Here is a 25,519-nt window from a genome sequence, read left to right as displayed (position 1 = left end):
AGAGTGGCTAGACAGGACACAAGATTTTTTTTTTTTAAATGTAAATTTGTAAATTTTGAGTTGATTATTATTCTCACTTTAACAAACGAAAATAAGCAAGTGAGTTGGGAAATCTTCTATTTTTACTTTAGTCGCGTAATAATTCTGCACACTAATAGTTGCCTAATAATTAGCACACTGAAATTTTACCAAGAAAGCCAGAATCTCATTTTTATTGTCTTGCATATTAAAGTTTAAAGTTAATTACCATTTTGGTTGACCAAGATCAGTAGTTGTTATTCAAAAACAAAATTATTCCTCAAAAATACAATGTGCCCAATAATTCTGCAGTCTATAACTAATGATTGTTAAGAGGGTAATGAAATGGTTATTGTCACTTTCCAAAACGCTTCTTTTATTTGGAAAATGATGACGAGCAAACACATGAAACGAAAGTTAAATTCAGCTTTAATCACCAAACAAAGTGAGATCTGTTAAATGGCTGTACACGTGGCTCAATAATCATATATTGTTTGAAAGGGGAAAAAAAAAAAAAAAAAAAGCCCAAACATTTCCAAATACCCTTCACGTTTGAGTGTCTTTCTGGACAGAAGTCATGTAATAATCCCATTAGTAGTCGGGACCACTGGGGCACTTATGAAAAGAATATTTATATCTTCAAGAAATTCAAAATAAATGTGATTTTTGAAAAATTGGACCATACCCAAGGATTTCTTTCCAAAGAGATTTACATTTCAGATTATTACCAGAACAAAATATATGTTGTAACATTGGGGATTTTTAAAACACAAATGAGGTTAAACACACAGGTCATGTATGAACCTACACTGTTCTCAGGTATGTTATCATGAAATAAACATTCTACGACAGCAGGCCAGCGGAGACATCAGGGACGTGCCTTCTGGATTTGTGCTTCTATGTAAAGACACTGGAACATGTCCAAGGGTAATGTGTGCTATCATACTACAACATGACAAAACCCACAATGGTATACTTTACATCTCATAAGTATACGAGTAACTTTACAACTGTGTGCGACAGTAGGCCAATTAACATACAGGTCGGCTGTAATACAGATGTTGAAATACAGAAGAATAACAACAAGGAGTTTGAAGGCAGCTACAGAAACTAAAAACAGGAAACAAATGCTTTGTAAATCCTCAGTTAACTGGAGGACGCAGGTCTGTTTTTTTTTTTTGTTTTTTGCACAAGACGGTGGGTTAATAGTTGAAATCTAAGACCATTAAAGGTTTAAGGAAATGTAGCAAAGGAGACTAAAACACATCACTGAGGGTTAAAGCAAAGAATGCAAACCAATTCTGGAGATGCACTTAAATACAACTGTTAACGTTTCAGCTGAAGCCTATTCCCTTTGTCACCTACTCCCACCATCTCTCTGCCTCCGTCGCTCAGGTTATCACTATCGCACTCGAACAACGCTCCCATCAAGCCTTGCAGATCCGAGTCTCAGTGACGAATCTGTTTTCAAAATGATGAAAGGTGAAGCACTCCTCTGCTGAGCGCTTCTGGATGCCTCCACCTGGAAGACATGACAAAGTTCATGCTTTTTTATTTCTCATGTCACCTTCAGACGAAGAGGTTTAGGCATGCTAACATAGTAGATCCTCATTCACAGAGCTGGTACCCGACAGAACTTTGTTTCCCTAACAAGTCGTACAAATCTCCGTATATATTACATATTGTCAAAAATATTACCATGCAACGGACAGTGGTAGGTCAAGTTTTTAATGACGATTTAATCCGATATTCCAACTTCCTTCCTCCCAATTCTCTAAGTCTGCTGCTCATTTTTTTTGTCTTGATCCTGTTTGCTAAAAGAATTTAACTGTGCTGTACACCTCTCAGTACTATAGCCTGTAATGCTAATGTTGTCCCACATTGTTTTTATTTCACCACACATGGTGTGCGTGTGTGTGTCTGCATCTGCATCTGCCTATAGCCTCTTTCAAGCCGCATGGCAAAAAAAATGAAAGCCGTTTGCCCCATGAGAGAACATCTCATCACGTTTAGGATGCTGCTTATGACCGTTGGGTATTATTTTATACAACTCCTCAATAATGGACAATACTATTGTGACTTTTCTACAATCAACAAAAGAGCATGAATAAATATAAAACTGCTGAAAGTATAAGTAACCTTGTTAGAAAAAAAAAAAACATGCTTTCTTAACTCTGGAAAAAAAAAAGATCACATTCAGACCTGGGAGGCTGGCACGACGCTCCATTTTGTAGGTTTCTTTGCCAGCGCACAGTCTCCGGATGTAGGAGCCCAGAGGCTTGATGTCCTCAATGCGCTCGGTCACCACAAGGTCCTCTTGCACCAGGTAGCTACGGTACGAGCCGGACTGGGACAGAATCACAGGAATTTGGTTTAATTGCATCACAGCATTACACAACTTTTCTTTTAAATAAAACTACAAATGCCCAAACAATAACTGAAGGTAATCAAGTTGGCACTACGAGTGGAACAAATTATTAAATTGTAATTTTTTGAAGTCTCCGATATAATTTTGAATTGATCAAATCTATGTTTGGTACCGTTTGAAATGTGCAATACATGTTACAAAAAAATATGACCAATACGTATCCTACTAGAGAAGAATCAGAGAAATTATCCTTATGATATTTTTATTCTTATTTGTAAAAAAAATAAAATAAATAAAATAAAAATTCAATAACATTAAAAAAATACAACTACATGATTTGGCTTTTTTTGAAAATACAACACAATTATTATTTTAAATCCCTGGATTTTCGCAAGATTTTTTTAAAATTATTATTATGGGGCAGTCAATGGAGTTTACTACCATTTTTTGTTTCCCATCAAACTCACCATCAGCTGTGAGAAGAGATCAATGAGATCTTGAGGAGGCAGCACCACCGAAGTGTTTAGGGGAATTACGAAGCAAGTCTTCAGAGTCAAATCCAGATATGCTGTAAGCTTCTGCTCGCACAAAAGCACAGGCATGTATCAGATGGATATCAAAAATCCAGCTCAGGCACCTTCCCTGCATGACTTGTATCTCTCGCTCACCCTGTTGAAGTCATGGAGGATGTAAGCGGGGTCTCCGGACCTGAAACGGGGAGGTGGGACGCTGATGACAGCCATGCTGTCAGTAATCTCCACTTCTTCCTCCACCCGGGGGAGATAGTAAGGCTGCCTCTCTGCATCGCCAATGGTTGAGATGTCGCTGAACTGCATGGCGCCATGATACAGCCTCTAAACGACACAGGCAAGAGCAAACTTCATCTCTCAAGGGGAACAAATGGGCTGCAGCAGAATTTTGACTTGACTTTTTAGCCCACATTATCCAAGTGGAAGAGCAGCAGGGAATTGTTTTGTTGACATTAAAGACGTGATTGCAAAAATCCGCTCCTGTGACGAGCACAGAAGGACAGTTTTCCCGTTTGGCTAGGTTGTACGAGCATTACCCAGCTGTACATGTTTACGTATGTTTATAGCGTTTTCATAACAGTTGTCACTGTAAAAAACGCTTTACAGAACATATAACAGAAGATAATACAGTTTGAGTTTTATCCACACTTAAATTGATCATCATCTTTATTCCATGCTGCACACATTTGAGCATCAAGTTAAATCCTTTTATAAGTAATAACTGGAACAATATATAAAGACCAGAAATTGTTAAACATTAAATACAGAATGTGGAAAAATATAGACGTGTGAATAAAGTAACAACACAGAAGGAAGTCTTTAAGGCTTAAATAATACTGACTGAAAACCCTAAATAGGAAATATTTATTAATTTGAAACGTCATACTATATCATAAATATACAGGTCCACTGGTGGTTTAGGCAGACTCGCTCCAACGTTGCACAGGCCACCAACCAAAGGGGCTCGTAAATAAACAAAACTTTTTTTTTTTTTCGATTTTAATCTAGAAAATGTACTACTTTATTCTCAAATATGTAAAACTTTATTTTAGTAAAATTGTCTCTTAACTGTAGCTTTATGCCTTCATAATGAGCAGCCAGGGGGAGCCAAAACACAATTAACTGAGCAGAGGCTTTTTATGCAAGCAAGTCTGTTTCTTATCCTTTAATGAGCCCAGGCACACAATTTACATTGGCAAATGACGGTACATTCAACAAAAACAATCAAAATAAATGCACTTAAATAATAAACGGGTAGATCCATGCCCAACCGTACCTCCTGCCATCGAGTGGGAAAGAATTTAAGTGTAAATTATGAAGATAGATAGATAGATAGATAGATAGATAGATAGATAGATAGATAGATAGATAGATAGATAGATAGATAGATAGATAGATAGATAGAGATTAGATTTACCTTGGGAGTGAAATAGCGATAGAGGCATGCACCCCCGACGATGAGTCCACTGAGGATGAAGGCAATGCCCAGCAGAGTGACCAAACAACGACCTGTGGAGCCAGCGATGCCCACCGGAGCAGTAGCGAGCTCGGGGTCCTACACACATACACGCACACACGCAAACGGAAAAGATGCACGTAGGTTATTCATCGCACACACAGACGTGAATCAGAAAACACAGCGTCACATTCGTCATAGAATTCAGCGTCATCTTCACGGAACGTACGCGATGCATCGGGTGCAAATGTGTTTGCAACTAACTACTGTTTGCACAGGGTGGAAATGCAACGGACCGAGTACGATCAGGCCTGCTAACAGTTACTTCTACGCACACACTGTCGCTCACCTTCACAACGGGCTCCTTGACGAGAGCTTTCTGCGCCAGAGCCGGGTTGAAAGCGATCTTCACCATTGCGCCACAAACACGTTGTATTCCAAAAAAAGAATAAGTAAATATGCGTTGGTATCGGTGCCGGACTCTTGGGCTGGAGTGTTAATTTTCACAAGCTCTGTTCTGTGACGCACTTTGCAGCCTCAGCCTAATATGCAGCACTTCCGGTGGCCGTGGGAGGCTCGCTGGGATTAAAAATGGCAGCTTCTGATTCTCTTTCACTTTCTGATTTCATAATGAATAATGAACGTACGTACAAGCACTCTGTTGCTAATTAGAACAGTATTCGTCATGCTGGTAGCTGAACAACAAAGTGTTATCAGTCGCCACGCCCGTTGCGTTTTATGTATATTAATATGAGTTTAAATGTTTTTGTTGTTTTTGGCGCCTCCTCGTGGTTTCCAATGAAAAACGTTTAACCCATAAAATGACAACAATGTACAAGACACTCGCAGTGTTTCTCAATTGACATAAGGCGCAGATTTTTCATTAGAAGACCTAAAGTAATTATAGAAAGGAATAATTACAGAGAACTGCAGAAAGCTTGTCTGCAATGCATGTGAAGCTCCTGGATGTTTACGTGAATATGTCATTGAGCAAAATGTTTCTTTCAATCAATTTGTTCAACCAAGTTATGTTTATAACTTCACCGAAACTTCAACAGTTACTCTGCTGTGAGCCAAAGTCATTTGCGTCGATGTTCATCAGTTAATAATTAAATGTGTCTACTCAGCTACACTCTAAATAATTTCCAATTTCATTCTAAATTCATTTTCAACATTAAAATGGCAGAAAGAATGCCAGTATTTATTTATTTATTTATTTATTTATTTATTTATTTATTTATTTATTTATTTATTATTATTATTATTATTATTTATTTTGTATTTTATTCGGGATTGCTACACATGACAGTAGAATAACTGTCAATCTGCTATTAAAAATTAGGATTAATAATAATAATGATGATGATGAGATATATATGACGCCCACTTTCCTTTCACGCTCTCAAAGTGCCCACAAAGAATACATCCGGCCACCATCAAACATTCACATCCAGCCATAGTAAAACTATTTTAACTGTACTGGAGGCAAGATGGGTGAAGAGCACACAATGACATATGACTCGGAAGAGTAGATCAGACTTTTCAGTTCGTGGACAATCTGCTGACTGGCGACTAGGCCACGATGTTCTTGAAATTGGGTGCACAAAGTATTAATTATTTTAATATTAAATTAAAAAATCATGTGATAATCGTATTGACAATTTTCTGCTTCATTTGTTCTACTGCCATTCTACACAAATTTCTACACATTTATAAAATATATGATAAAAGTATCAAGATGCTGATAAAACAAACTTATCAATTGTTTTTTGTTTTTTTGACTCATTGTGTTTTTCCCTTTCATAACAGAGGATAGTTGCTCGACTGTGGATGTTTTTTTCCCCCTATCTGAGCATGCACTTTTACTTTTAATCCCACTATTTGTTGTTGCAGACATTAAAACAAGCAAACAAACAAACAATCACACAAATATTCTTCTTATATAGAATAAAATATAGAACTGAAATGAATACTGTAGATACACATAAATCCATTTGAGTGACACAGCATCCATACATTGTGTTGTTTACTACTTTTTACAACTACTATTTATCCATTCTGTTTAACTAAAGCAGCAATGTACGCAACAGCAACAAACAAAAAAAGAGTTAATTGTGCACTTTAATGAATCTAAACAACCACTTGGTGAGCATAATACTCCCTATTCATCTCCGGGCCTACGCCACTCTGTAAACTGACCTGGCCAAAGTGCCGTCTCCTGGCCATGACTTGCCAGTTAGTATTCTTGCTGCCCAAAGAAACAGCTTTCACTGCACTGGCTCGAGTCATGGCACTACAGTATGTATATGTCTGACACATACTCGATTCCCTAGTCTGTGGTGGTCCTCTGTTTACACTCTCTGGGTTTAGTTAGGCTTGTACGTATGAATAAATAAACACTTATTGCTCCACCGACGTTCTAATTCCTTGCAAAAGTGTGGCATCTCTCCAGTTCTTATATAAAATGCAAGCATCAGAATCTCCCACGAACACACGCACTCCACCAAGCTATGATATTTCCTCTGTTAAACAGACAGATTGGACCGGTAATCACCACTGAAAGGTACATAAACAGACCAGCTGATTTTTGTACCCAAGTCCTTCTCCTCTTAGCCCCTACCACTTTCGCCAATAATCCTAAATGGTCCCGAAGCCTTGTTTATGGGCTCGTCTTACGCTGTGTTTGATCTGAGAACTTGCCCACACATGTACTCATGGACACACTCGCACACACGCTTGCATGCACACACACACACACACACACACACACACACACACACACACACACACACACACACACACACACAGCTAGACAAAGCTCCAACATTAACAGTAATAGTAAAACATAAAAAATGTAAAAAAAAAAAAATCAAAACAGCCTACACACAAAGATAATCTGTGTTTTGTGTTCTGATTAATGTTTCGTCTGTGGGATACGAATTAAACAGGCAAACTCCACCTGTATTTTTTTTTATTTTTTTATTTTTTTATTTATCTTCCATCTCAATTACCAGCCTTTTTGCCACTTGCTGTCGATTGAAAAGGAAATCACAATTGCCAGTCTCAGGTCACAACCAATCATAACTCACCAGTTTTCTGAAGCTGATGATGTCATTTTCAGCCGACAGCAAGCGGCAAAATTGCCGCTGTCTAGGAGGTAGAAAAATGTTGCTCAACTTGTATTCCACAAATGCAATATTAATCAGAATGCCGTGATTAGATTAGTGAGGGCACATACAACATATTTTTTGTAGAGCCAATTTGTGGGTTGATGTCCACTTTAAGGTTATGGGTGATACCAAAGATGTCACTGCTATGGATTCCATGATTAAAATGTTGAAAATATACACGTGTACGTACACAAGGGTTAAATTAGTTCCTTCAAAATCACGGAGTCCATGGTTGAGATGTCCTTGTTATTGACCTTAACGAACAGGATCTTTGAATTGATAGAAGATTTTTAACATTAACAATTATCGGCCAACCCGTTTCTCAAGCAGCTTGGGTGGGGTCAAATCGCTCATTAGATCAAATCAGATTTGTTTATTTTGGTGTGAGCAGAGAGGGATTTAAATCAAAATCAGACCAACTATCTGGATACGTGTGTCCTCTTACAATTTAATTAAAATCAGACCGACTGTCTTTATATGTGTATCCTCTTACAATTTAATCCTGATGGCTTGTCAGCACCCCACACAACAGAGGAAGGCAAGAGAAAAAGGTGGTTGAATTGATGAGAAAATGGAAGAAGGATGGAAAGGAGTGACACAGAGAAGTGACAAGACCAGACACTGCCTGGTGCTTGAAGGAGTTTTCGTCTAATAAACAGCAGATTACACTCCCCATCGATCTACCTGACATTTTAGGTAGATTTTTTTTTATCCTCTTCAGACCAAACCCAAAATATTTACATTTTTGTGCACACAATGCAGTGTGTACAGAATGCCAACATTTCCCTGTGACGTGTAGGAAATGTCCACTAAAAATCAAATTCACCAGACATCTGGTTTTGCACGTGTATGCACCAGCACACACAAAAGCTCCATGCGTGCTTTGTCAGCAAACCACGAAACTCTGCTGCTGTGTGTGAAAAAAGATGATATTGGCCATGACATTACTCACCACGCAAACAAACACACTCACGCTCACACACACAGACACACACACCCCAGACACACACAGACACACACACACACACACACACACACACCCACACACACATCCATTTTATTATTAGACATGTGAGCCTGAATGTGTCTGATGAAGACACGAGAACATACTAAAAGATTAACATGGGCCAAATTGTTCAGTAGTGTTTTCTGCTTAATAAAATGGCTGACATTTCTTCATGTGGAACCACTATAAGGTCCATGTGTTTTTTGGGAGGAGATGCTGAGAGCAGGAGACTCAGAAGGGGAACGGATCTTTGTCCACATGTGGTGCCGAATAGTGATGCTCCTTCAAAGACAAACCTCCCTGTATCACACTTACATGATCCATACCGCACATACGGAGTCTGGGTTGTCACATATGGCTCTCAGACAAGGGTGACAAATGAGTCTTTCCTGTAAGTATCGGCTTCTAAAACTACCTTCGCTCTGCATGTCTTCTACTTTAAGTTTTATCCTCAATGCTTGACACCCCTCAGGAAACGTAATAGTCCCACATTGAAGGAGTACTGGTGCTGGTGGTCGGAAGGGCAGGATGTCAGCACGCAGATCAGGATTCAGTTACAGCGGCTTTCTGGATGTTTGTGTGAAGTCGTTCCTAAATTAGTCTCAAATGAGTGAATAGCCAGCACACGTGGCGCATCGCAAAAAGTCGAGATACGGCTATAAGCTAGTTGAGACTCAGGAAATGAGCAAATCCGGAAAGGAAACATGTTGACCTGTCCGGTTTCATGCAATCAAGCAAGAGAAGAGTCCAACTTCTGAAAATTTGCCATGTCACATGGCGACAAATGAGTTTAGTTCATTACATGATAATACAGTATATGTAAAGAAAATTTTATTGTTTGTTGGCTATGTATGTATGTATGTATGTATGTATGTATGTATGTATGTATGTATGTATGTATGTATGTATGAAATGGATGGATGGATGGATGGATGGATGGATGGATGGATGGATGGATGGATGGATGGATGGATGGATGGATGGATGGATGGATGGATGGATGGATGGACGGACATACGGATGTCTGTATGTATATAATAATAATGATAATAATAATATAAATAATAATAATATAAAATCAATAGTATAATAGAATAATGATAATTATTATTATGAACTACTATCAACAATCAGTGGTTTTATTCGTATTATTTCAAATATTACTATTAAAAGACCACACAACATATATTTCACACATGTGGCCCAAAACAACTTGAAAAAGAATTTCCTTGATAAAGCATTCCAATGCACGTGTGACTACATTTATGTGACATCTTTACCACCACAGTTACTTCTCACCAGGTCAAAATTCACTATTTTACAAAAGAGGACAAATATGATGCGATGAAAGAAAGTGATAGCCTGCTTGTGCACGCAGTATGTGTACATATGTGCTTGCTTGATTGTCTGTGAAGACTTTCCTGCCTTTCAGAAGTCTAAGACCTGGTCAGGATGTAGTTATGGAGCGCTAATTTGCAAGCAGTTTGATTACAGACCTTCTACGGACCCCCACAGACACACCGACACACAGTCAAAAGTCACACACAGACAGACACACACTCACTCTCTCTCGCTCTTTCTCTCTCTCCCTCTCTCGCTCTTTCTCTCTCTATCTCTCCAGTCATTAATCTATCAGGTGCCATTAGTGGTCGGAGGATGGTCTGATTGGATCCAGAAGGAGACAAAATGATGTCACATAAACGCAGTTTATTGCCAGAGTGCTCATGTGTCGCTCTTTTTATTCCCATCTTCAATTCCTCATCTTCAGACAGGCAACATTTTATGAAATATGATTAATGGAGGGGCCTAAGCGTTAGTTTGACTCAAAAGAAAGGTTTAGCAGTTTATTTCATGTCTTTACTCCAAAATAACAGAACATAAACACTCCCAGCCATTTTTGCAGGATATGTTATTGTTTAGCATGACAGTAATCCATTAGTGTGTGCAGTGTTTCCAGACTGATAGTGCATCTCTTTATTAACACTGACAGAAAGGTTCATTATCTCAATAAAGGCAGGGAGCCACTAATACATAAATCATTTTTTAAAGTCCTGATAGAGAGCAAACCACAAGACATTCAGGCATCATGGATACAAACCACATGTGGGCAGGCAAGCTGTGTATGCGCATGCATGCCTTTATGTGTGTGTGTGTGTGTGTGTGTGTGTGTGTGTGTGTGTGTGCGCGTGCGTGTGTGTGTGTGTGTGTGTGTGTGTGTGTGTGTGTGTGTGTGTGTGTGTGTGTGTGTGTGTGAGTGTGTCAGAGTATTAGAGAGTTTCTATTTCACTGTGCTTTGGCAAAAAAGACAACAACTGTGCTTTTGATTGAAATAGCATGCTTTTGTTAAAATTGACATTTCTTTAATCTTTGAAAGTTTTTCCTCAAGGGCTATCGAGAATCAGAAATACTTTAAGCTATATGCAACAAGAATGTGGACAGAAATAAATTCAAATGTATCTCCTGGTCTGCTGAAGCTACAGCACATCTTCAACCTGAGTCTGAAAATGGGTGTTGTGCCTCAGCTGTGGAAGACATTGTGCATTGTCCGTGTCCCAAAGAAACCACGAATGACTTCATGCCAGTTGCGCTGACTGTGATGAAGACTTTGGAGCGATTGCTGTTTCACTACCTCAGGCCTCAGGTACCACATGCTCTCGACCTTCTACAATTTGCGTATCGGGAGAAGGTAGGGGTGGAGGATGCTGTTACCTACATGCTGCATCGCTCTCTCGCTCACCTGGACAAGAGCTAAGGTGCTGTGAGGATTACTTTCCTGGATTTCTTTAGAACACCATTCAGTCTCATACACATCGATAAAAAGATACTTTATTGATCCCGAGGGGAAATTCAGGAGCCAGCAATTAGATACAGAAGCACACAGATTGAGATCGATCGATTAATCGATCAATCGTTCCGTCCGTCTGTCCGTCCGTCTGTCTCAGAGACTCACAAAAAGCTGTCATTGAACTCCACACACTGCTTAGAAGTTCAATCGGTTTATTCCGTATCGCTTGATGTGCAGGTTTCTCAGACTAGACTGCTAATTGTTTTTAGCTCGCTGAAATTCATACTGTAATGATCCATTTGAATGTTCGATTTATATCATTTTAGCCTTTATAAGGCACTCATCAAAATACCTTTGAATGAAAAAAATCTTAGGGAAGACCTTTTAAATTCTCTTAAAATATAATAACAATACGGGCAAGTATTTTACTGATTGAATGCAAAAAAAAAAATCACATTTGTATAACCATAATTTTAAGTCACCAGATATGGTTCCCTGAAAACTGATACTGCTCGTTCAAAAAATCTGACAAATTCTTTCTATATGGTTGGTATATATTTCCCAATTCCCTTTCTATGCTTAGTCCACACCATCTAAATTGTAACCCAGACTTTCCACTTTTTGACAGTTCAACTTTTCGTTAGAGGTCACTCTTACTTGCAAAACACCCATTCCAGCTCAGACTCAGCTCAGACTGTCCCTGTATCAAACAAATCATACCCTATAATCCCATTTTAGAGAGACCCAGCAATGAAAGTTTTGATTAGGGCCTGCTGGAAGTATTCAGAGGGAAGCCCCTGCCCCTCCCAGCCCTTCACCTCAGACAGTGGCCCCTTCTAAGCAGCTCATCTCACCTCGGGTCTGCTTTGCTCCTAGCTATGATTGACATGAGAATTACAGTGTATGGTGATGATGATAATAAGTGTGCTAACCGGGGCCAGGCCTGTGTCTTGCTGCCAAAAGCCAATCCAAGCAGGCCAGGCCTGAAAGACAACCGCCGTGACCATTTGAAGAGTCAAATAAAAATGACAAGCTAACTGTCGAAGAACTGCTGATTTTTCACATGTTGTTTTGAAAGAGTTTGTGGCTCCACTGGCTTTCTATTCTCCTAAATTTTCACTTCTCCACCCAGCCACATGGAGATATATGAAACCCATCATTTATCAGAGCAATCTAAAAATAATTTCCCTCCACTGCGGTGATGCTACAATAAAAAAAAAAGGGTGCCGAATTATTGCCTTCAGTGGTAGAAAAACATACCAAGACGTATGTGACAGTACGTTCGACAACAACTTCCTGCCACACACAAAAACTATGGATTTCCTCCTAAATTATCACTAAGTCTGCTAAGCGTGCATGAAAAATAGCTCTTCCAAATCCTGCTTCAGTCTGCTAACAGTGTGTTTACATTACGGGTGGCAGCCTTGTTGGGAATTACGACTTCATCCAAAAATCATAGAGAGTACTATCTTTTCATTATGATATTAGCAAATTACACTCTAACACTCTGTGAATTACTTTTCCACCCACTCACATTCATCTGGAAGAAAGTCCTGGTAGTTACACGGTCCCAGGGATCTATTCCCAACTTGCCAAAGCCTCGTGCCCGTTTGCATTAGAGTCCGGGTTGACAAAACAGACCGTCTTAGCCTTCACCAGCAGGAGCCGAGAACAAGAAGCCTCTCGAGTGAGATGCCGAGTCTGACTTTCATTACCAATTACGTCTGTTTTCGTTTCTTTGAACCACAATCGTTTACCACGTAGTTAGTGCCATGCAGTTAGAAAGGGGAAAAGAAAGAAAAAAAGCCATTTTCTTCAAAAATAATTAGCAATCCAAACAAAAGAGAAAAACATCCAGCCGGGATTAGGATGAGAAACTGTTGCGGACGGACGCTGATCTCCAATAGGGTGAGGGGAGGGTGAGCAAGGCCAAAGAAAAGGCTTAGGAAAAAGAGACAAAAGAGGGTTCTGATAATTCACAACACACTTGCGGTGAGAGAAGCGCCTGCGCCTTGGCAGAAAGGTTCTTCTCCTCTTTTCCTCTTACCCTCGTCACTCCTTATTCCTTCAGCCAAGGAGAGGCAGACACACACAACTAGTAAAAGGCTGGTTGCCCTGGCATATGAGCCATTAAATCTCCCCAAAGTGTGGGAAGAGGAAAGGTAGTACAAGGCTAGCCGAACTCTGCCAGCCCACAGGCCTGTCGTTGGAGCACAGAGGTTGTACATTAAATATACATCAAAAGTCTCTAGAGAGGATGACTACTGCAATTCTTGGTCATTCTCCCAAAATTAAACTAAACCATAAATCTGAAGAGTCTTCAAAGAACTAAAAAGTAAAAACAGTGTAGTCATATTAAAAGACTATGGCAGGCATTTAATATTTCCATGTGGTTGAAAGACCAAAAAAAAAAGTGATTGCTCAATTGAAGTAACGGAAACCTTGTGATTTTTTTTCATGGCTCTTTGGATATCGAATGATACGCTATGCTGCGGTTCTAAAACATTTGTCATGTTGACAAGAACTCATATTTATTGCCAAAGATCCAGCAACAATAAAATTATGAAAACATTGGGATGCACACCACTTATATTAATCAGCGAAAACAAATAATACATTGTTAAATGTTTTGTCGAAGCAGGTGCGACCCTAACTGGAAGGCCAGTTTAGCCAATCAAAAAACAGAATATAATAAGTTCCCGAGACAATGGGGAATCAAGGAAAAAAAGAAATAGCAATTGTAATACACGCAACATTTTAAAATAAAGTATGCAAACTATCAAACACTTTGAAGTCATGTTGTTACTTGCGTCCAGATTCTATGACTTCAGGATGCATGGGCAAACATTTTCACCAACACATCAACAAAGCAGGAAGTTTTTTTGATATTTAGTTCCTGCTGATTTCTTTATAATTACGCAGCAGTCAAGAAGATTTTTCCCCAAGTAAGAGGTTAATAGACCTGAGCATTTGACAATTTTTCACAGAAAATCAAGGGTCAATGAACCTCTGTGTCCACCAAATGACAACAGCTTACACTAACTCCCCCATTACTGTAGTACTACTGCATTGTGTCAAGAAATTGTGCAGACAGCTGGATCAGCAAGGAAGGGATAGGAGAGAGTTTATGAGTTACAGATGGGACATTACACACATGCATGCAACTGATGAAATGCCAAGGTCAGAAGAATTTGTCACCCTAATCAGTCATGTAGCAAGCTTTTACTACATGCATTCTCCTCTTGATTTCATCATTCTTCCAAATCTACTCTGGAGGTTTTGGCATACTGTCTCAAAATGACCGAGTGCCAGAGTGAATAACAAACACTTGGCTAAAGGAACAGCTGTTGAAAACAATGAGAACAGCATATTGAGTGTGCACCAGATGAGTTTGAAGTGATGGATTGATTGATTGCATCTGAACGCATAAACATATGCACGCCCGCCCGCACACACGTGTATATATATATATATATATATATATATATATATATATTTTTTTTTAATTATATATATAAAAAAAGTATTTTTTTTTTCCATACTTGAGCATAGTTCACATGTTCAAAAAGGAATAGGAGAAAGTCAGAAACTTTATGTCCAACATAGACACATGTGTCATTATTGCCACAATACACTAAGTGTACATGCACACTCAAACACTCCGCATATTTCACAGCTGACGGCTGCTGGAAGTTTGACATTTGGCAGCGAGCGGGCATCCGCTCCGGCAGCCCATGCCCAGAATAACCCTCACACTCGCCGACACACAAACACATACTAACAGCTCAGCATCAGGACCTAAGTTAAAACAAACCATCAGGAGGTCCCGTCACATCCACTCAGCACTTAGCAACAGACAGACACGCCTGTTTATATACTCACATTCACGCTTTATTTTGGTGTGCATGTCCTCGCTAAAAGTGGAGAAAGATGCCTGCTGTGGGTGCCAGTTTGCTTGTGATTACTGCTGGGCACCAGCTCATAAGCAGAGACACGCAAGTGAATCAAGTAAATTCACTCTCGTAACAATACTCATTTATTGACTGTGTTTGCATAAATGTCAAAGCAAACCGTATAGACAAAAAAAGACACCTGCAATTTTGTTACAAATGTAACTTTTGATACTTTTTTACACCTTTATAGTTGGATTTTATCCTGAACTGACACTTCAGAACAGCCCATTGAGACTGCTAAAATATGAATGTTGAGAGCTGACTGGAAATGGAATAATCTACAGATTGGAAATAAAATCAATTGTATGGTGGTCAACTAGTTAGTACGTCCACCTCAATGTGTAGAGGTCATGAATCATGGTGAGTCCCCTCTGAAACCTAAATCTTACCAATATTTTTCCGGTAATTACCGCTTTCAACTTTGAGGGAACAGTGCCCGTTCCTTTCTAACATTACTGTCCCTCAAGTGTGCACAAAACTAACAGAGTTTGGGTTGCATGGGCGAACGTGAGAGCCCTGACCTCAAACCATTCAAAGACCAGCGATCTTTCCAACATCAATGACGTTTGACTCCACAATTGTGGTTGTTCAGGGAAAACTGAAAATTCCCAAAGACATACCCTAAAAAAGTTTTTAGCACCACGGACCGGATTAGTCCAGGCTAGACTACTGTAACGCACTCCTCATCGGGATCCCTAGCAAGAGCCTCCAGAGGCTCCAGTACATCCAAAACAGCGCTGCTAGGATCCTGATGAGGGTGCGGAAAAGCGACCACATCACACCCATCCTCCGTTCTCTGCACTGGCTCCCCATCAAATTTCGAATAAATTATAAGATCGCCCTCCTCACTCACCAGTGCATCCTCGGACATGCTCCCCCATACCTCAAAGAACTCCTTGCCCCCAAATCTGCCACCCGAAGCCTCCGCTCATCCAATTCTCACCTTCTCCACGTCCCGAACACCAAGCTGCGCACCATGGGCGACCGGGCCTTCTGCCATGCAGCCCCCACACTGTGGAACTCCCTCCCCGACCACCTACGAACACCCCAATCTACTGACTCTTTCAAAACCGGACTTAAAACTCACCTCTTTACTTTGGCATTTCTGTAATTCCTGTTTTTATATCCTGGCTGTTGTCCAGTTGTTTTATACTTGTCCTTGCTTTTTATTCTTGTTTTTTACTTGCCATGTAGCACTTTGAGATTCCTCCGAATATAAAGTGCGTTATAGATATAATTTATTATTATTATTATTATTATTAGTCAGACAATATTTTGACGAACTGGTGTTTGATGACGTCACCATTTTTGCAGAAAAAACGTCCAAAAACGATTCAAGAAAATCAGAATCAAATGTCGAAAGCATCAATAAATCAAATAATCACAGACTGCACATTGTTTATAGACATTTTCTTTGCAAAAATTGTCCGTGTTTGAACTACAATCCTATTTCTGCAAAACAACAATCAGAACCACAATCCTAAACGTCTTTCCAGCAAATCGTATAGCAGAAGAACAACAGAAGTGAGTTACCACAAACACCACCATCCCAACACACCCGTTCCATAGGGAAATTCTGTATGCGAACACCACAGTATAATATAATAATAAACGTGAATCCACTGTGTATTTTATGCAACTTTACTTGCAGCATCCTCATAACATCGTGCCAACAACATAACATGAGCAACATATCGTACACATCACCAAGGAGTAGAATAATGCAAGTTATTTATTCTTTCTTGATCCGGTACCGGTCCGTAGCTCGTGGGTTGGGGGACCACTGCCCTAAAATATTGCAAATCATAGCAAAGCATTAAGAAATCACTAAACACCACTTACGAGGTAGAAATAATTCATTTGCTCATGACATAAAATTCAATGTAATAAATTACTTGTGTAACTCCTTTAATTTCTTTCAGGGGACACGTGTTTAACGCAATAGCCATTCTGCCATGTTGATTTACACAGTGTGTAAAACCGATGAGTAACTACTCGTCGGTTTGACGATGCAAAACAAATAGTGAGCGCATTGCTCTTTAAGTCACTTCAGCATTAATGACAACCTGAGGCCCGTGTTAAATTAGATTTGAGTCTCATGCTTCCCCACTTTGTTGTGCTTAATAAGAGGAAACATGTGCCCCCAAGCATCCCTGAATGCGACAAATTCAGATTGGTGCTGAATCGAGAATCATAAAACAACCACAAGAATCTTCCTGTCTGTGATGAATGCCTGCCATCATTCAATTGATACTACATCATCTCACAATGGCCCGTTTAGATGACAATATCTCCCCAAAATATGAGCTACAGGCAATTTGTCGTATTGGCTCTTTATTCATGAAAGGCATGTGCAAAGTTATTTCTACTTGCACGTTTCCCGTATAGACCGCAGGTTTATTGGGATGCACTTTGAAAGCAAATGACAAACTTGAGAGAATAAACATAAATCCAAGCTGCGGTCCGAAACAGGGTTATGATGACAGAGAACATGTGATTTCTGTTGGTCATAGTTCTCCATTTCCCGGCTGTTGTCAGAGATTTCCATCACTAACCAAACCAACCGTGCTGTAAACACAGCGCTCATTTGTTTTCTCCTCAGAGCAATTATATCTTGGGATTTAAAACATTTTAAATAGTGCCCGCGCCGACTTTTATTTGTGTAAAGCGGATCTATTTCATGTTGAGCAGTAATGTAATAATCCCGAGCTGTCATTACGGCCCAGTTCCCCTAGTGCACCAAACTTCATCTGATCTCCGCATTTATGAGAACCAGACTGGCGCACAAAATCACCGGTCGCCGCCAAAGAGGGGGAAAAAATGAATCCGAACTTTACACGACAAAAACGAGCACAAAGAGGCGACTTGGAAGAAAGTTTTCAAATCAATAAATAGAAAATGTTTGCTTCAAAAGAAATGGGGTGATATTTCACCTTCCATATGGTCTGATTAAATAGACGAAAATATTTTTACCTCTAATTAACCATTAATGCACCGAAATGGTCTCTGTATTTATGCATATGCGCCTTAAAAGCAACGGGAAAACATTAAATATGATTAGGCAAAATAAAATACATCGGGGAAATTAATTCAATGAAACGCACTCATGACTACGGCTTCAAAGTAGTCTGCGGGGGGAAAAAAAAAAACTTTGCAATACCAAAAACTGCGCACGCCTTGACGGAAGAGAATAACTGGTTTGATTTGAAGCGATTTATATAGAATTAAAATTCGCCTTCAATTACAGCATTATTCAAGAGAAAAAAAATACAAAATCAACATGAGAATACCATTTGGTGATTGTTGGACTTTGGAAAGATGACCCAAATGTAATTGCATGATAAAATTCATATGATGCCTATGATTCGTCATTTTCCATTTATCTCAATTGAGAAGACCGAATAATAATTTGAAACGCAGTAGGAGGAACGCGCGCTGGATCTCCCCTCCCTCTCTCCTCTGTGACGCACGAAGGGAGAGGGAAAGGATACCTCTGAAACGAATGAAGTGGTGAAGGGGATAATGTAGTGAGCAAGGGGAGGCGTGTCAACAATCAGGGACTCATTCGGATGCAGGGGAACATCTTGACGAACACATGGAAAGGAATCGGATTAATTACCAAGCGACAAGGAACCGAAGCAAAAGGGGATAGCAGCTCCTTGCGGTGCCAAGGTTCTGCTATATGGCTTCTGAATGAATCGGGATAAGAAAAGCCGGTGGGTGCAAAGTCAAGGTTTGGACAAACCTCGACGGATGTCGTCCGCCAAAATGCAAGGTCTAAGCTCCAAAGCGCACGCCTTTTCCGTCGAAGCGCTGGTGGGGAAACCCTGCAAGAGATTGAAAGTGTCGGAGGAACACGTCTCAAGTTCACGTGGACACACCGACACTGACGCGAGCATCTTCTCTGGTGAGGAACATCTAAAATTTAGAATGGATTTTTCTAAAATGATTTACTTAAAACTGAAATAGGACGATTATTTCAAAAAGGTCATCTTTTAAATATACTTTCAAATATCCTAATTGCTAATGGCATTACGAAAATATTTGTCAAGTAACTTAAAGAGTAAAAGGCGTGATAAAGGAGAAAATGGTTTCGCTTGCAGGATCGACTGAGTGCCCGCTCACCCAGACCCAAAAAGAAGATTTTCAGGTCACGGAGGCCGAATCGGCGGTGTTATCGAGCAAGCCCAAAGAGAATGAATGCACTCCGCAGAGAGAGGTGCGGGTTGAGCTGCAGGGCTCAGAGCTCTGGAAGAGATTCTTTGAGATCGGAACCGAAATGATCATCACCAAAGCTGGAAGGTAATCAGCTTTTGATAAATAAAAAGTCATTGGCCTATAAGAAAGCGCACGAACCTACACTATTTGCCAAAAATGATATGTCAACATGTTAGAGACATGAACCCCAAAATAATTATAATACAATATGTAACAATTTCTCGGGTAATATATTGAACAGTGCGTCTGCTTAAAAATAAAAAGGGAAAGGGGGTGGGGTGGGGGGGGGGGGGGGTTGACAAGTCACACTAAATGGCGTCAAGTGATCACGAGAAATATTTTGCAGGTTTAATGCGTAATTCTATCGCGTTTGAAATAGAATTTAAAGAGCATAACGCAAATATAGCCTATATAAATTGATGATGCAAGTCGTTAAGTAAAACAACTGTCTTTGGAAAATGTATAAGGCTTATGAGTTGAGGTCATATTAAATTTAATTTCAGGTCATATTAAATTTAATTTCAAATTCACTCACTTGTAATTATTTTTCTATGTATTATATTTTATCAAATGCATATTCGAACTATAGTCTACAATACGAACGTCATCTATACAGTTCTCCAGACTTTTATTTCCGCTGAAATGAGTTAAAGCTTTACCTAACTGAAACCTGGGTTCCGTTAATTTAATTACCGAGAAAACAGCTCATAAATCTGGGGAGTGCTGATGTCCCACACAGGGCCCCCGACCTGAACGTTTGATCTGAATTTTGGTCGTAACACCCAGAGCGAAAAGAAACACCCAGGAAAGAAGAAAAGTGCGTATGTATGTGTGTGTGTGTGTATATATGCGTATATATATATATATATATATATATATATATATATATATATATATATATATATATACATATATATATACATATATATATACATATATATATACATATACGTGTGTGTGTGTATAAATTGCATATTGTGTGTCTACAATTGCATATTGCATTTTTCCCTCACACCAGGAGAATGTTTCCATCCGTTCGCGTCAAAGTGCGGAATCTGGACCCATGCCAGCAGTATTACATCGCAATGGACATCATGCCCGTAGACTCTAAACGTTATAGGTGTGTTTGTTTATATTTGACGTTATATTATTAACTGTTCAATTGCGAGTGGGTATCTGTGTGCGCGCGCTTGTGCGTGCGTGCGTGCGTGCGTGCACGGATGAGCGTGTGAGCAAAAAAGGATGTTAATTTTTTTCCATATATTAATGCATGCAAGTAAGAAATCGACATGTTATATTAGAGACAGTCACTGCAGAGAAAAATGAGTCTCGCAACAGTTCAGTACTTCGACATGGCAATCCTGAATGTGTTTATATAGAAACAGATATAAATATAAAATGATGATATGCACCCCTTAGGTATGTTTATCACAGCTCGCAGTGGATGGTGGCTGGAAACACAGACCATTCTTGCATCTCACCAAGGCTCTATGTGCACGCGGACTCACCGTGTGCGGGCGAGACGTGGATGCGTCAGGTGATCAGCTTTGACCGAGTAAAACTCACCAACAACGAGATGGACGACAAGGGACATGTAAGTAAACTGTGACCCAAATAACACAGAGATCAGACATCTAGGAAGCAACCTACTGGCTCAAATAGAAATGAGTCTAAGTCTGGTTTCTTTTTTTTTTGTGTACTTTATGGGCAGAGACTAGAATTTGGGATTCCTAACCACCCTCTAATATTTAAAATCAAAACAGCGAAAGAAAGAGTATTTTTTTTCCACATGATCTTAATTAGCCAATTCTTACCAAATTAATGTAAAAAAAAGTTAGGAAGGTATATTAGTTGTAGAAAGTAACACGTCATTGCAACCCTTCATTTGAAAAATAAAAGCTCCAAAATGTTTCATTTCATTAGTATTGAGATTTTATATCGACCAATTCAAAATGTAGATTTTTGTGTTGATGGCTGAAATGGCCGGAGAACTGTTCCTTATATTTTCTTAATTAAGAAATTGGTCTCTCATTTTTTAATGTGTGGCTCCTTAATGTAGGATTTAAAAAAATAATAATAAAAAGAAGATTCATTGATTTTGAATTCTAATGCAAAATGACATCTCAAGATAACAATAAATGAGCAAAGATAAAATTAGGCAATTGGTAGCATTTCAAAATTATACAACAATCAAACAAATGCAATTTGTGGAAATTTCCACATGTGTAATGATTCAACTTAAAGATTTGTTACAGTGGAAGTTAGAAAGTTTCATTTTCAATTAGACATTTAATTAATACATTTATTATTTATTGGTTTTTAGATTTTTAATTTAACTTTCAAAATTTTCAAACTCGAAATCATAAACATAACATTGTTCTTAATTTTAAAACTATTGTCCTAAAACGATCAGAGCCCTGAATAAGCTCATAATTTATTATTTTCTTTGGTAGGACTGCGGTTTGGAAATTCAACCAACTTAAATGGCCAACAACATCATCAAATATATATATTCTCAGAGGATTTTTAATTTACATATGAATTTATTATTTGCAGCAAAGTTTGACGTATGTGTTGACAATCAGCAATACTTGTCTACGCAAATGACTATTGTCGTACTCTTTAACAGAGTTGAATGCTGATGAATGATTTCGCTTTTTCTGTTATGAAAAAGCAAGTTGTCTGTCTTCCTTCACTTTTCTATTTGCCTCATTTCCCGTGTCTAAAATGACATCACTTTAATTTTTCAGAAAGGAGGGGTATTTTTTTCCGCAATTTTTTTAAACATTGTTATACCATAAGTATACTATTAGATCTGCATGTTCTTATTTGCGTGTCTTGTTTAAGTTACAGAAATCAGAGCTACTGAATGATAGCACCTTCTTTTGATCCAGATAATTCTACAGTCCATGCATAAGTACAAGCCACGTGTGCACATCATCCAGCATGACCCGAGGATGGATTTGTCCCAGATCCAGTCGTTGCCGGCCGAGGGAGTGTTCAGCTTCTCCTTCCCAGAAACCGAGTTCACCACCGTCACAGCCTATCAAAATCAACAGGTAACAGCTAGATTCAATTGCTCAAATGGTCTGCAGAGTAATTAAATCGAAAATTTGATGCAACCCAGTTTGACTCACAATTTGAAGAAAAAAAAAAAAAAATCCCCGTCCTACCCGTGCCAAATAGATTCCAAAAGCAGATGTCCAGTGATTATAGTGCTGATTCAGTCAGCAGCTCTGGTTTATCTGACCTTACCAAGTTTTAATCTGCACATCTTGAAGGTCATGAGGCCCACGTCCATGTCGTAACATCATAAAATGTCCTGGATTTCAGTGGCGCCGTTTGCTCATCGGGAGTGTGTGTATTTGCGCGTGTGTCCCTGTCGACCCTAACGTTGGTTATTTTCCTTCAGTAACAAATGTCCGCCACCAGGATTCACTTTTACGATCGCTTTGATATTATTACAGAAACTAAAGAGCGGGGTGGCCAGTTAGGGTCCAGAGCCTATTAAAGCGGTGAAAAAAAATATCCCTGAGAACCATATATGAAACGACAGATCCCTCTGGGGGCTGGTGGGAGATGTTGTCCATCGGTTGGGCTACCCTGCCACTTAGTATGTTGCTGTAATAGTGATCTTGTTGCTTAGCTACAATTTATTCAAACTAACACATCTTCTCTTCATGTCTGGGCAAGATCACAAAACTGAAGATTGACAGGAACCCGTTTGCCAAGGGCTTCAGGGATCCAGGAAGAAATAGGTACAGAAAGCCTCACATAACATCAACACGTGTTATAGTTGCAGAAAAGACTCCACTACTGGGCCCAAGAGAGGCGTTAAGTTGAAGCGCCGAAACGTGACACGACATAAAACCCTTAAATAAAGTTGGCATGGGCACTGCAGAATGTCACACCTCCCACAGCCAACATTTAAATACCTGGTATTAGGATTTCCCCTATTTCTATAGCTTTTATGTGTTTGTCTTTGTGTGGATAGGGGAGTGTTGGATGGTTTACTGGAGTCTTACCCTTGGAGGTCCCCACTCAGTTTGGACTTCAAACCATTTGCCATTCATCTACAAGGTATCCACGACTGCAGCTTAAAAGATTTCTTCTGGTCTGTCCTTCAAGGCTGTTTTTATTCAGATATGTTTGGCACCTGTCAACAGGGAGCTTGGGGTCCCCAACCGGCACCGCTTCCCCGCTGAAGAGTCTCCTGCCCCTCTCATCTTCATCATCCCTTCTTTCGCTCTCCTGCCAGGACACTGCTCTTCACACTCTTACATTGCCTTACTACGGAAAAACTTCGACCAGCCCCTCATTGGCCAGCAGAGCCTTCTCCGCCATGGGAGCAGACAGATTCAGATGCCTGCCGCCAGTGTCTCCACTAAAAGACCCCTCACTCTTCTCTATGCTTCAGGGAAAGAAACCTCCCAACTGTCGAGATCCAGATCTCTCTCGATCAAGCCCCCCATGCTTGATACCCTTCCCCAGCCCTCTCAGCCCTCAAAGAGCTGCTTCTTCTTTAATGCCTCATCTGTCAGAAAGTGTTGGCCCATATTGTGTTTACCATTATAGCTTCCCTTTGAACCCTCAACTCGCAACTATATCCCAACACACCAAACTAGCCGAAGACAACACAGAGGCTCTTCTGCAGCAACCTTCTTGGCATCTGGCCGCCAACCACCGTCTTTGACCATCTCCGGCTCAAGGAGAGTAACAAGCCAAAGCAAAGTATGGTACAGCACTCGGGGGGAAAAAAACCAGACCAAAGACTGAACATCAGAAGGAGTCAAGACAGAGCTGTCACTGAAGGGATTATTTTTATTTAAAAAGAAGATTGAACACTATTACTGTGATGCTAACAACAAAAACAAACGAACAACCAAACAAACGATCAAACATAAAGCAACAAAAAAATAAATCTTAAAGAAATCCCTCCTCACTGTATGAATTCACAAACAAAACTTTACACCTGTTCACTGTAATTAACCAGAGAAATGATCTGACCGTCGGCTCGGTGGTGCCCTGGTTAACACGTCCGCCTCACAGTTAGGAGGGTGCCGGTTCGATCCCACCTTCGGCCCTCCCTGTGTGGAGTTTGCATGTTCTCCCTGAGCCCGCGAGGGTTTCCTCCGGGCACTCCGGTTTCCTCCCACATCCCAAAAACATGCTTGGTCAGCCGATTGAGCGCTCCGAATTGCCCCTAGGTGTGAGTGCGAGTGCGGATGGTTGTTCGTCTCTGTGTGCTTTGTAATTGGCTGGCAACCGGTTCAGGGTGTCCCCCGCCTACTGGCCGATGACCGCTGGGATAGGCCCCAGCACGCCTGCGACCCCCGTGGGGACTAAGCGGTTCAGAAAATGGTTGCATGGATGGATAATCTGACTGACACATTAGTCTATGCTATAAGAATGACATACGCTACATATGTATACCATTAGATTTATATCGAACAGCGGTGGCCATTACGTCGATCGCCAAGCCACTACTGGTCGATCGCGGGATATTAAAATGTTTTTTTTTTTTTTGCACTTGATGCGTGTGTAGACCGGTCGATCGCGATCGACGTATTGGCCACCCCTGATATAGAACCACTGCACCACCATTCAAGAATGTAAATTTTAAGCATTTTTGTAAGGATTTTCTACTTTAGCGAATGACTGAAAAAGCCAGTTCTGGGTTGATTTTAATATGTTACACCAAAGCCTGATTAACCACAGCCTTGTTCAATAAAAAAAAAAATCACTTAAATTGATCCAAAGAAATGCTATCGATCTAGAAAGGGCTACAAAGACATTCCTCATACTTTTGACAACTTTTATGTAAAAAGCTACGATAAAATACCTTGATCCAAAGAAATGCTGTCAGTCTCGAAAGGGTGACAAAGACATTCCTAAAACTTTTGACAAAGTCACAAAAACTTCCAACTCACAAACCATGGTGAGAACCACGACCCACAAATTGAAATAGCATGGACCTAAGCACACAGCAATAACTCACCCAAGAGGTCACAAAGG

General features: G+C 39.9%; 2 protein-coding genes across 2 annotated transcripts; one reads left to right on the top strand and one right to left on the bottom strand.

The window, feature by feature from the left end:
* Positions 1 to 367: 367 nt before the first annotated feature.
* LOC147061211 (integral membrane protein 2A-like) lies at positions 368 to 5,033 on the bottom strand. Its single transcript, XM_085938904.1, has 6 exons — positions 4,722 to 5,033; positions 4,334 to 4,471; positions 3,055 to 3,240; positions 2,854 to 2,964; positions 2,221 to 2,365; positions 368 to 1,540 (listed from the first exon to the last, which is right to left on the bottom strand). The coding sequence occupies exons 1-6, from the start codon at positions 4,785 to 4,787 to the stop codon at positions 1,446 to 1,448; spliced, it is 741 nt and encodes a 246-aa protein (XP_085795030.1). The 5' UTR covers positions 4,788 to 5,033; the 3' UTR covers positions 368 to 1,445.
* A 13,946-nt stretch (positions 5,034 to 18,979) lies between these two features.
* tbx22 (T-box transcription factor 22) lies at positions 18,980 to 24,197 on the top strand. Its single transcript, XM_085906000.1, has 8 exons — positions 18,980 to 19,193; positions 19,390 to 19,588; positions 20,523 to 20,624; positions 20,924 to 21,098; positions 22,399 to 22,563; positions 23,198 to 23,262; positions 23,499 to 23,584; positions 23,671 to 24,197. Exons 1-8 carry the CDS (start codon positions 18,980 to 18,982, stop codon positions 24,195 to 24,197), a joined length of 1,533 nt encoding a protein of 510 aa, XP_085762126.1.
* The last annotated feature ends 1,322 nt before the right edge of the window (positions 24,198 to 25,519 follow it).

This window comes from Syngnathus leptorhynchus, chromosome 2 (genome assembly GCF_054491065.1).
Source record: "Syngnathus leptorhynchus isolate UIUO chromosome 2, UIUO_Slep, whole genome shotgun sequence".
Taxonomy (NCBI): domain Eukaryota; kingdom Metazoa; phylum Chordata; class Actinopteri; order Syngnathiformes; family Syngnathidae; genus Syngnathus; species Syngnathus leptorhynchus.
Note: the sequence above shows the minus strand (reverse complement) of the source record. Positions and strands in the feature narration are given on the sequence as shown.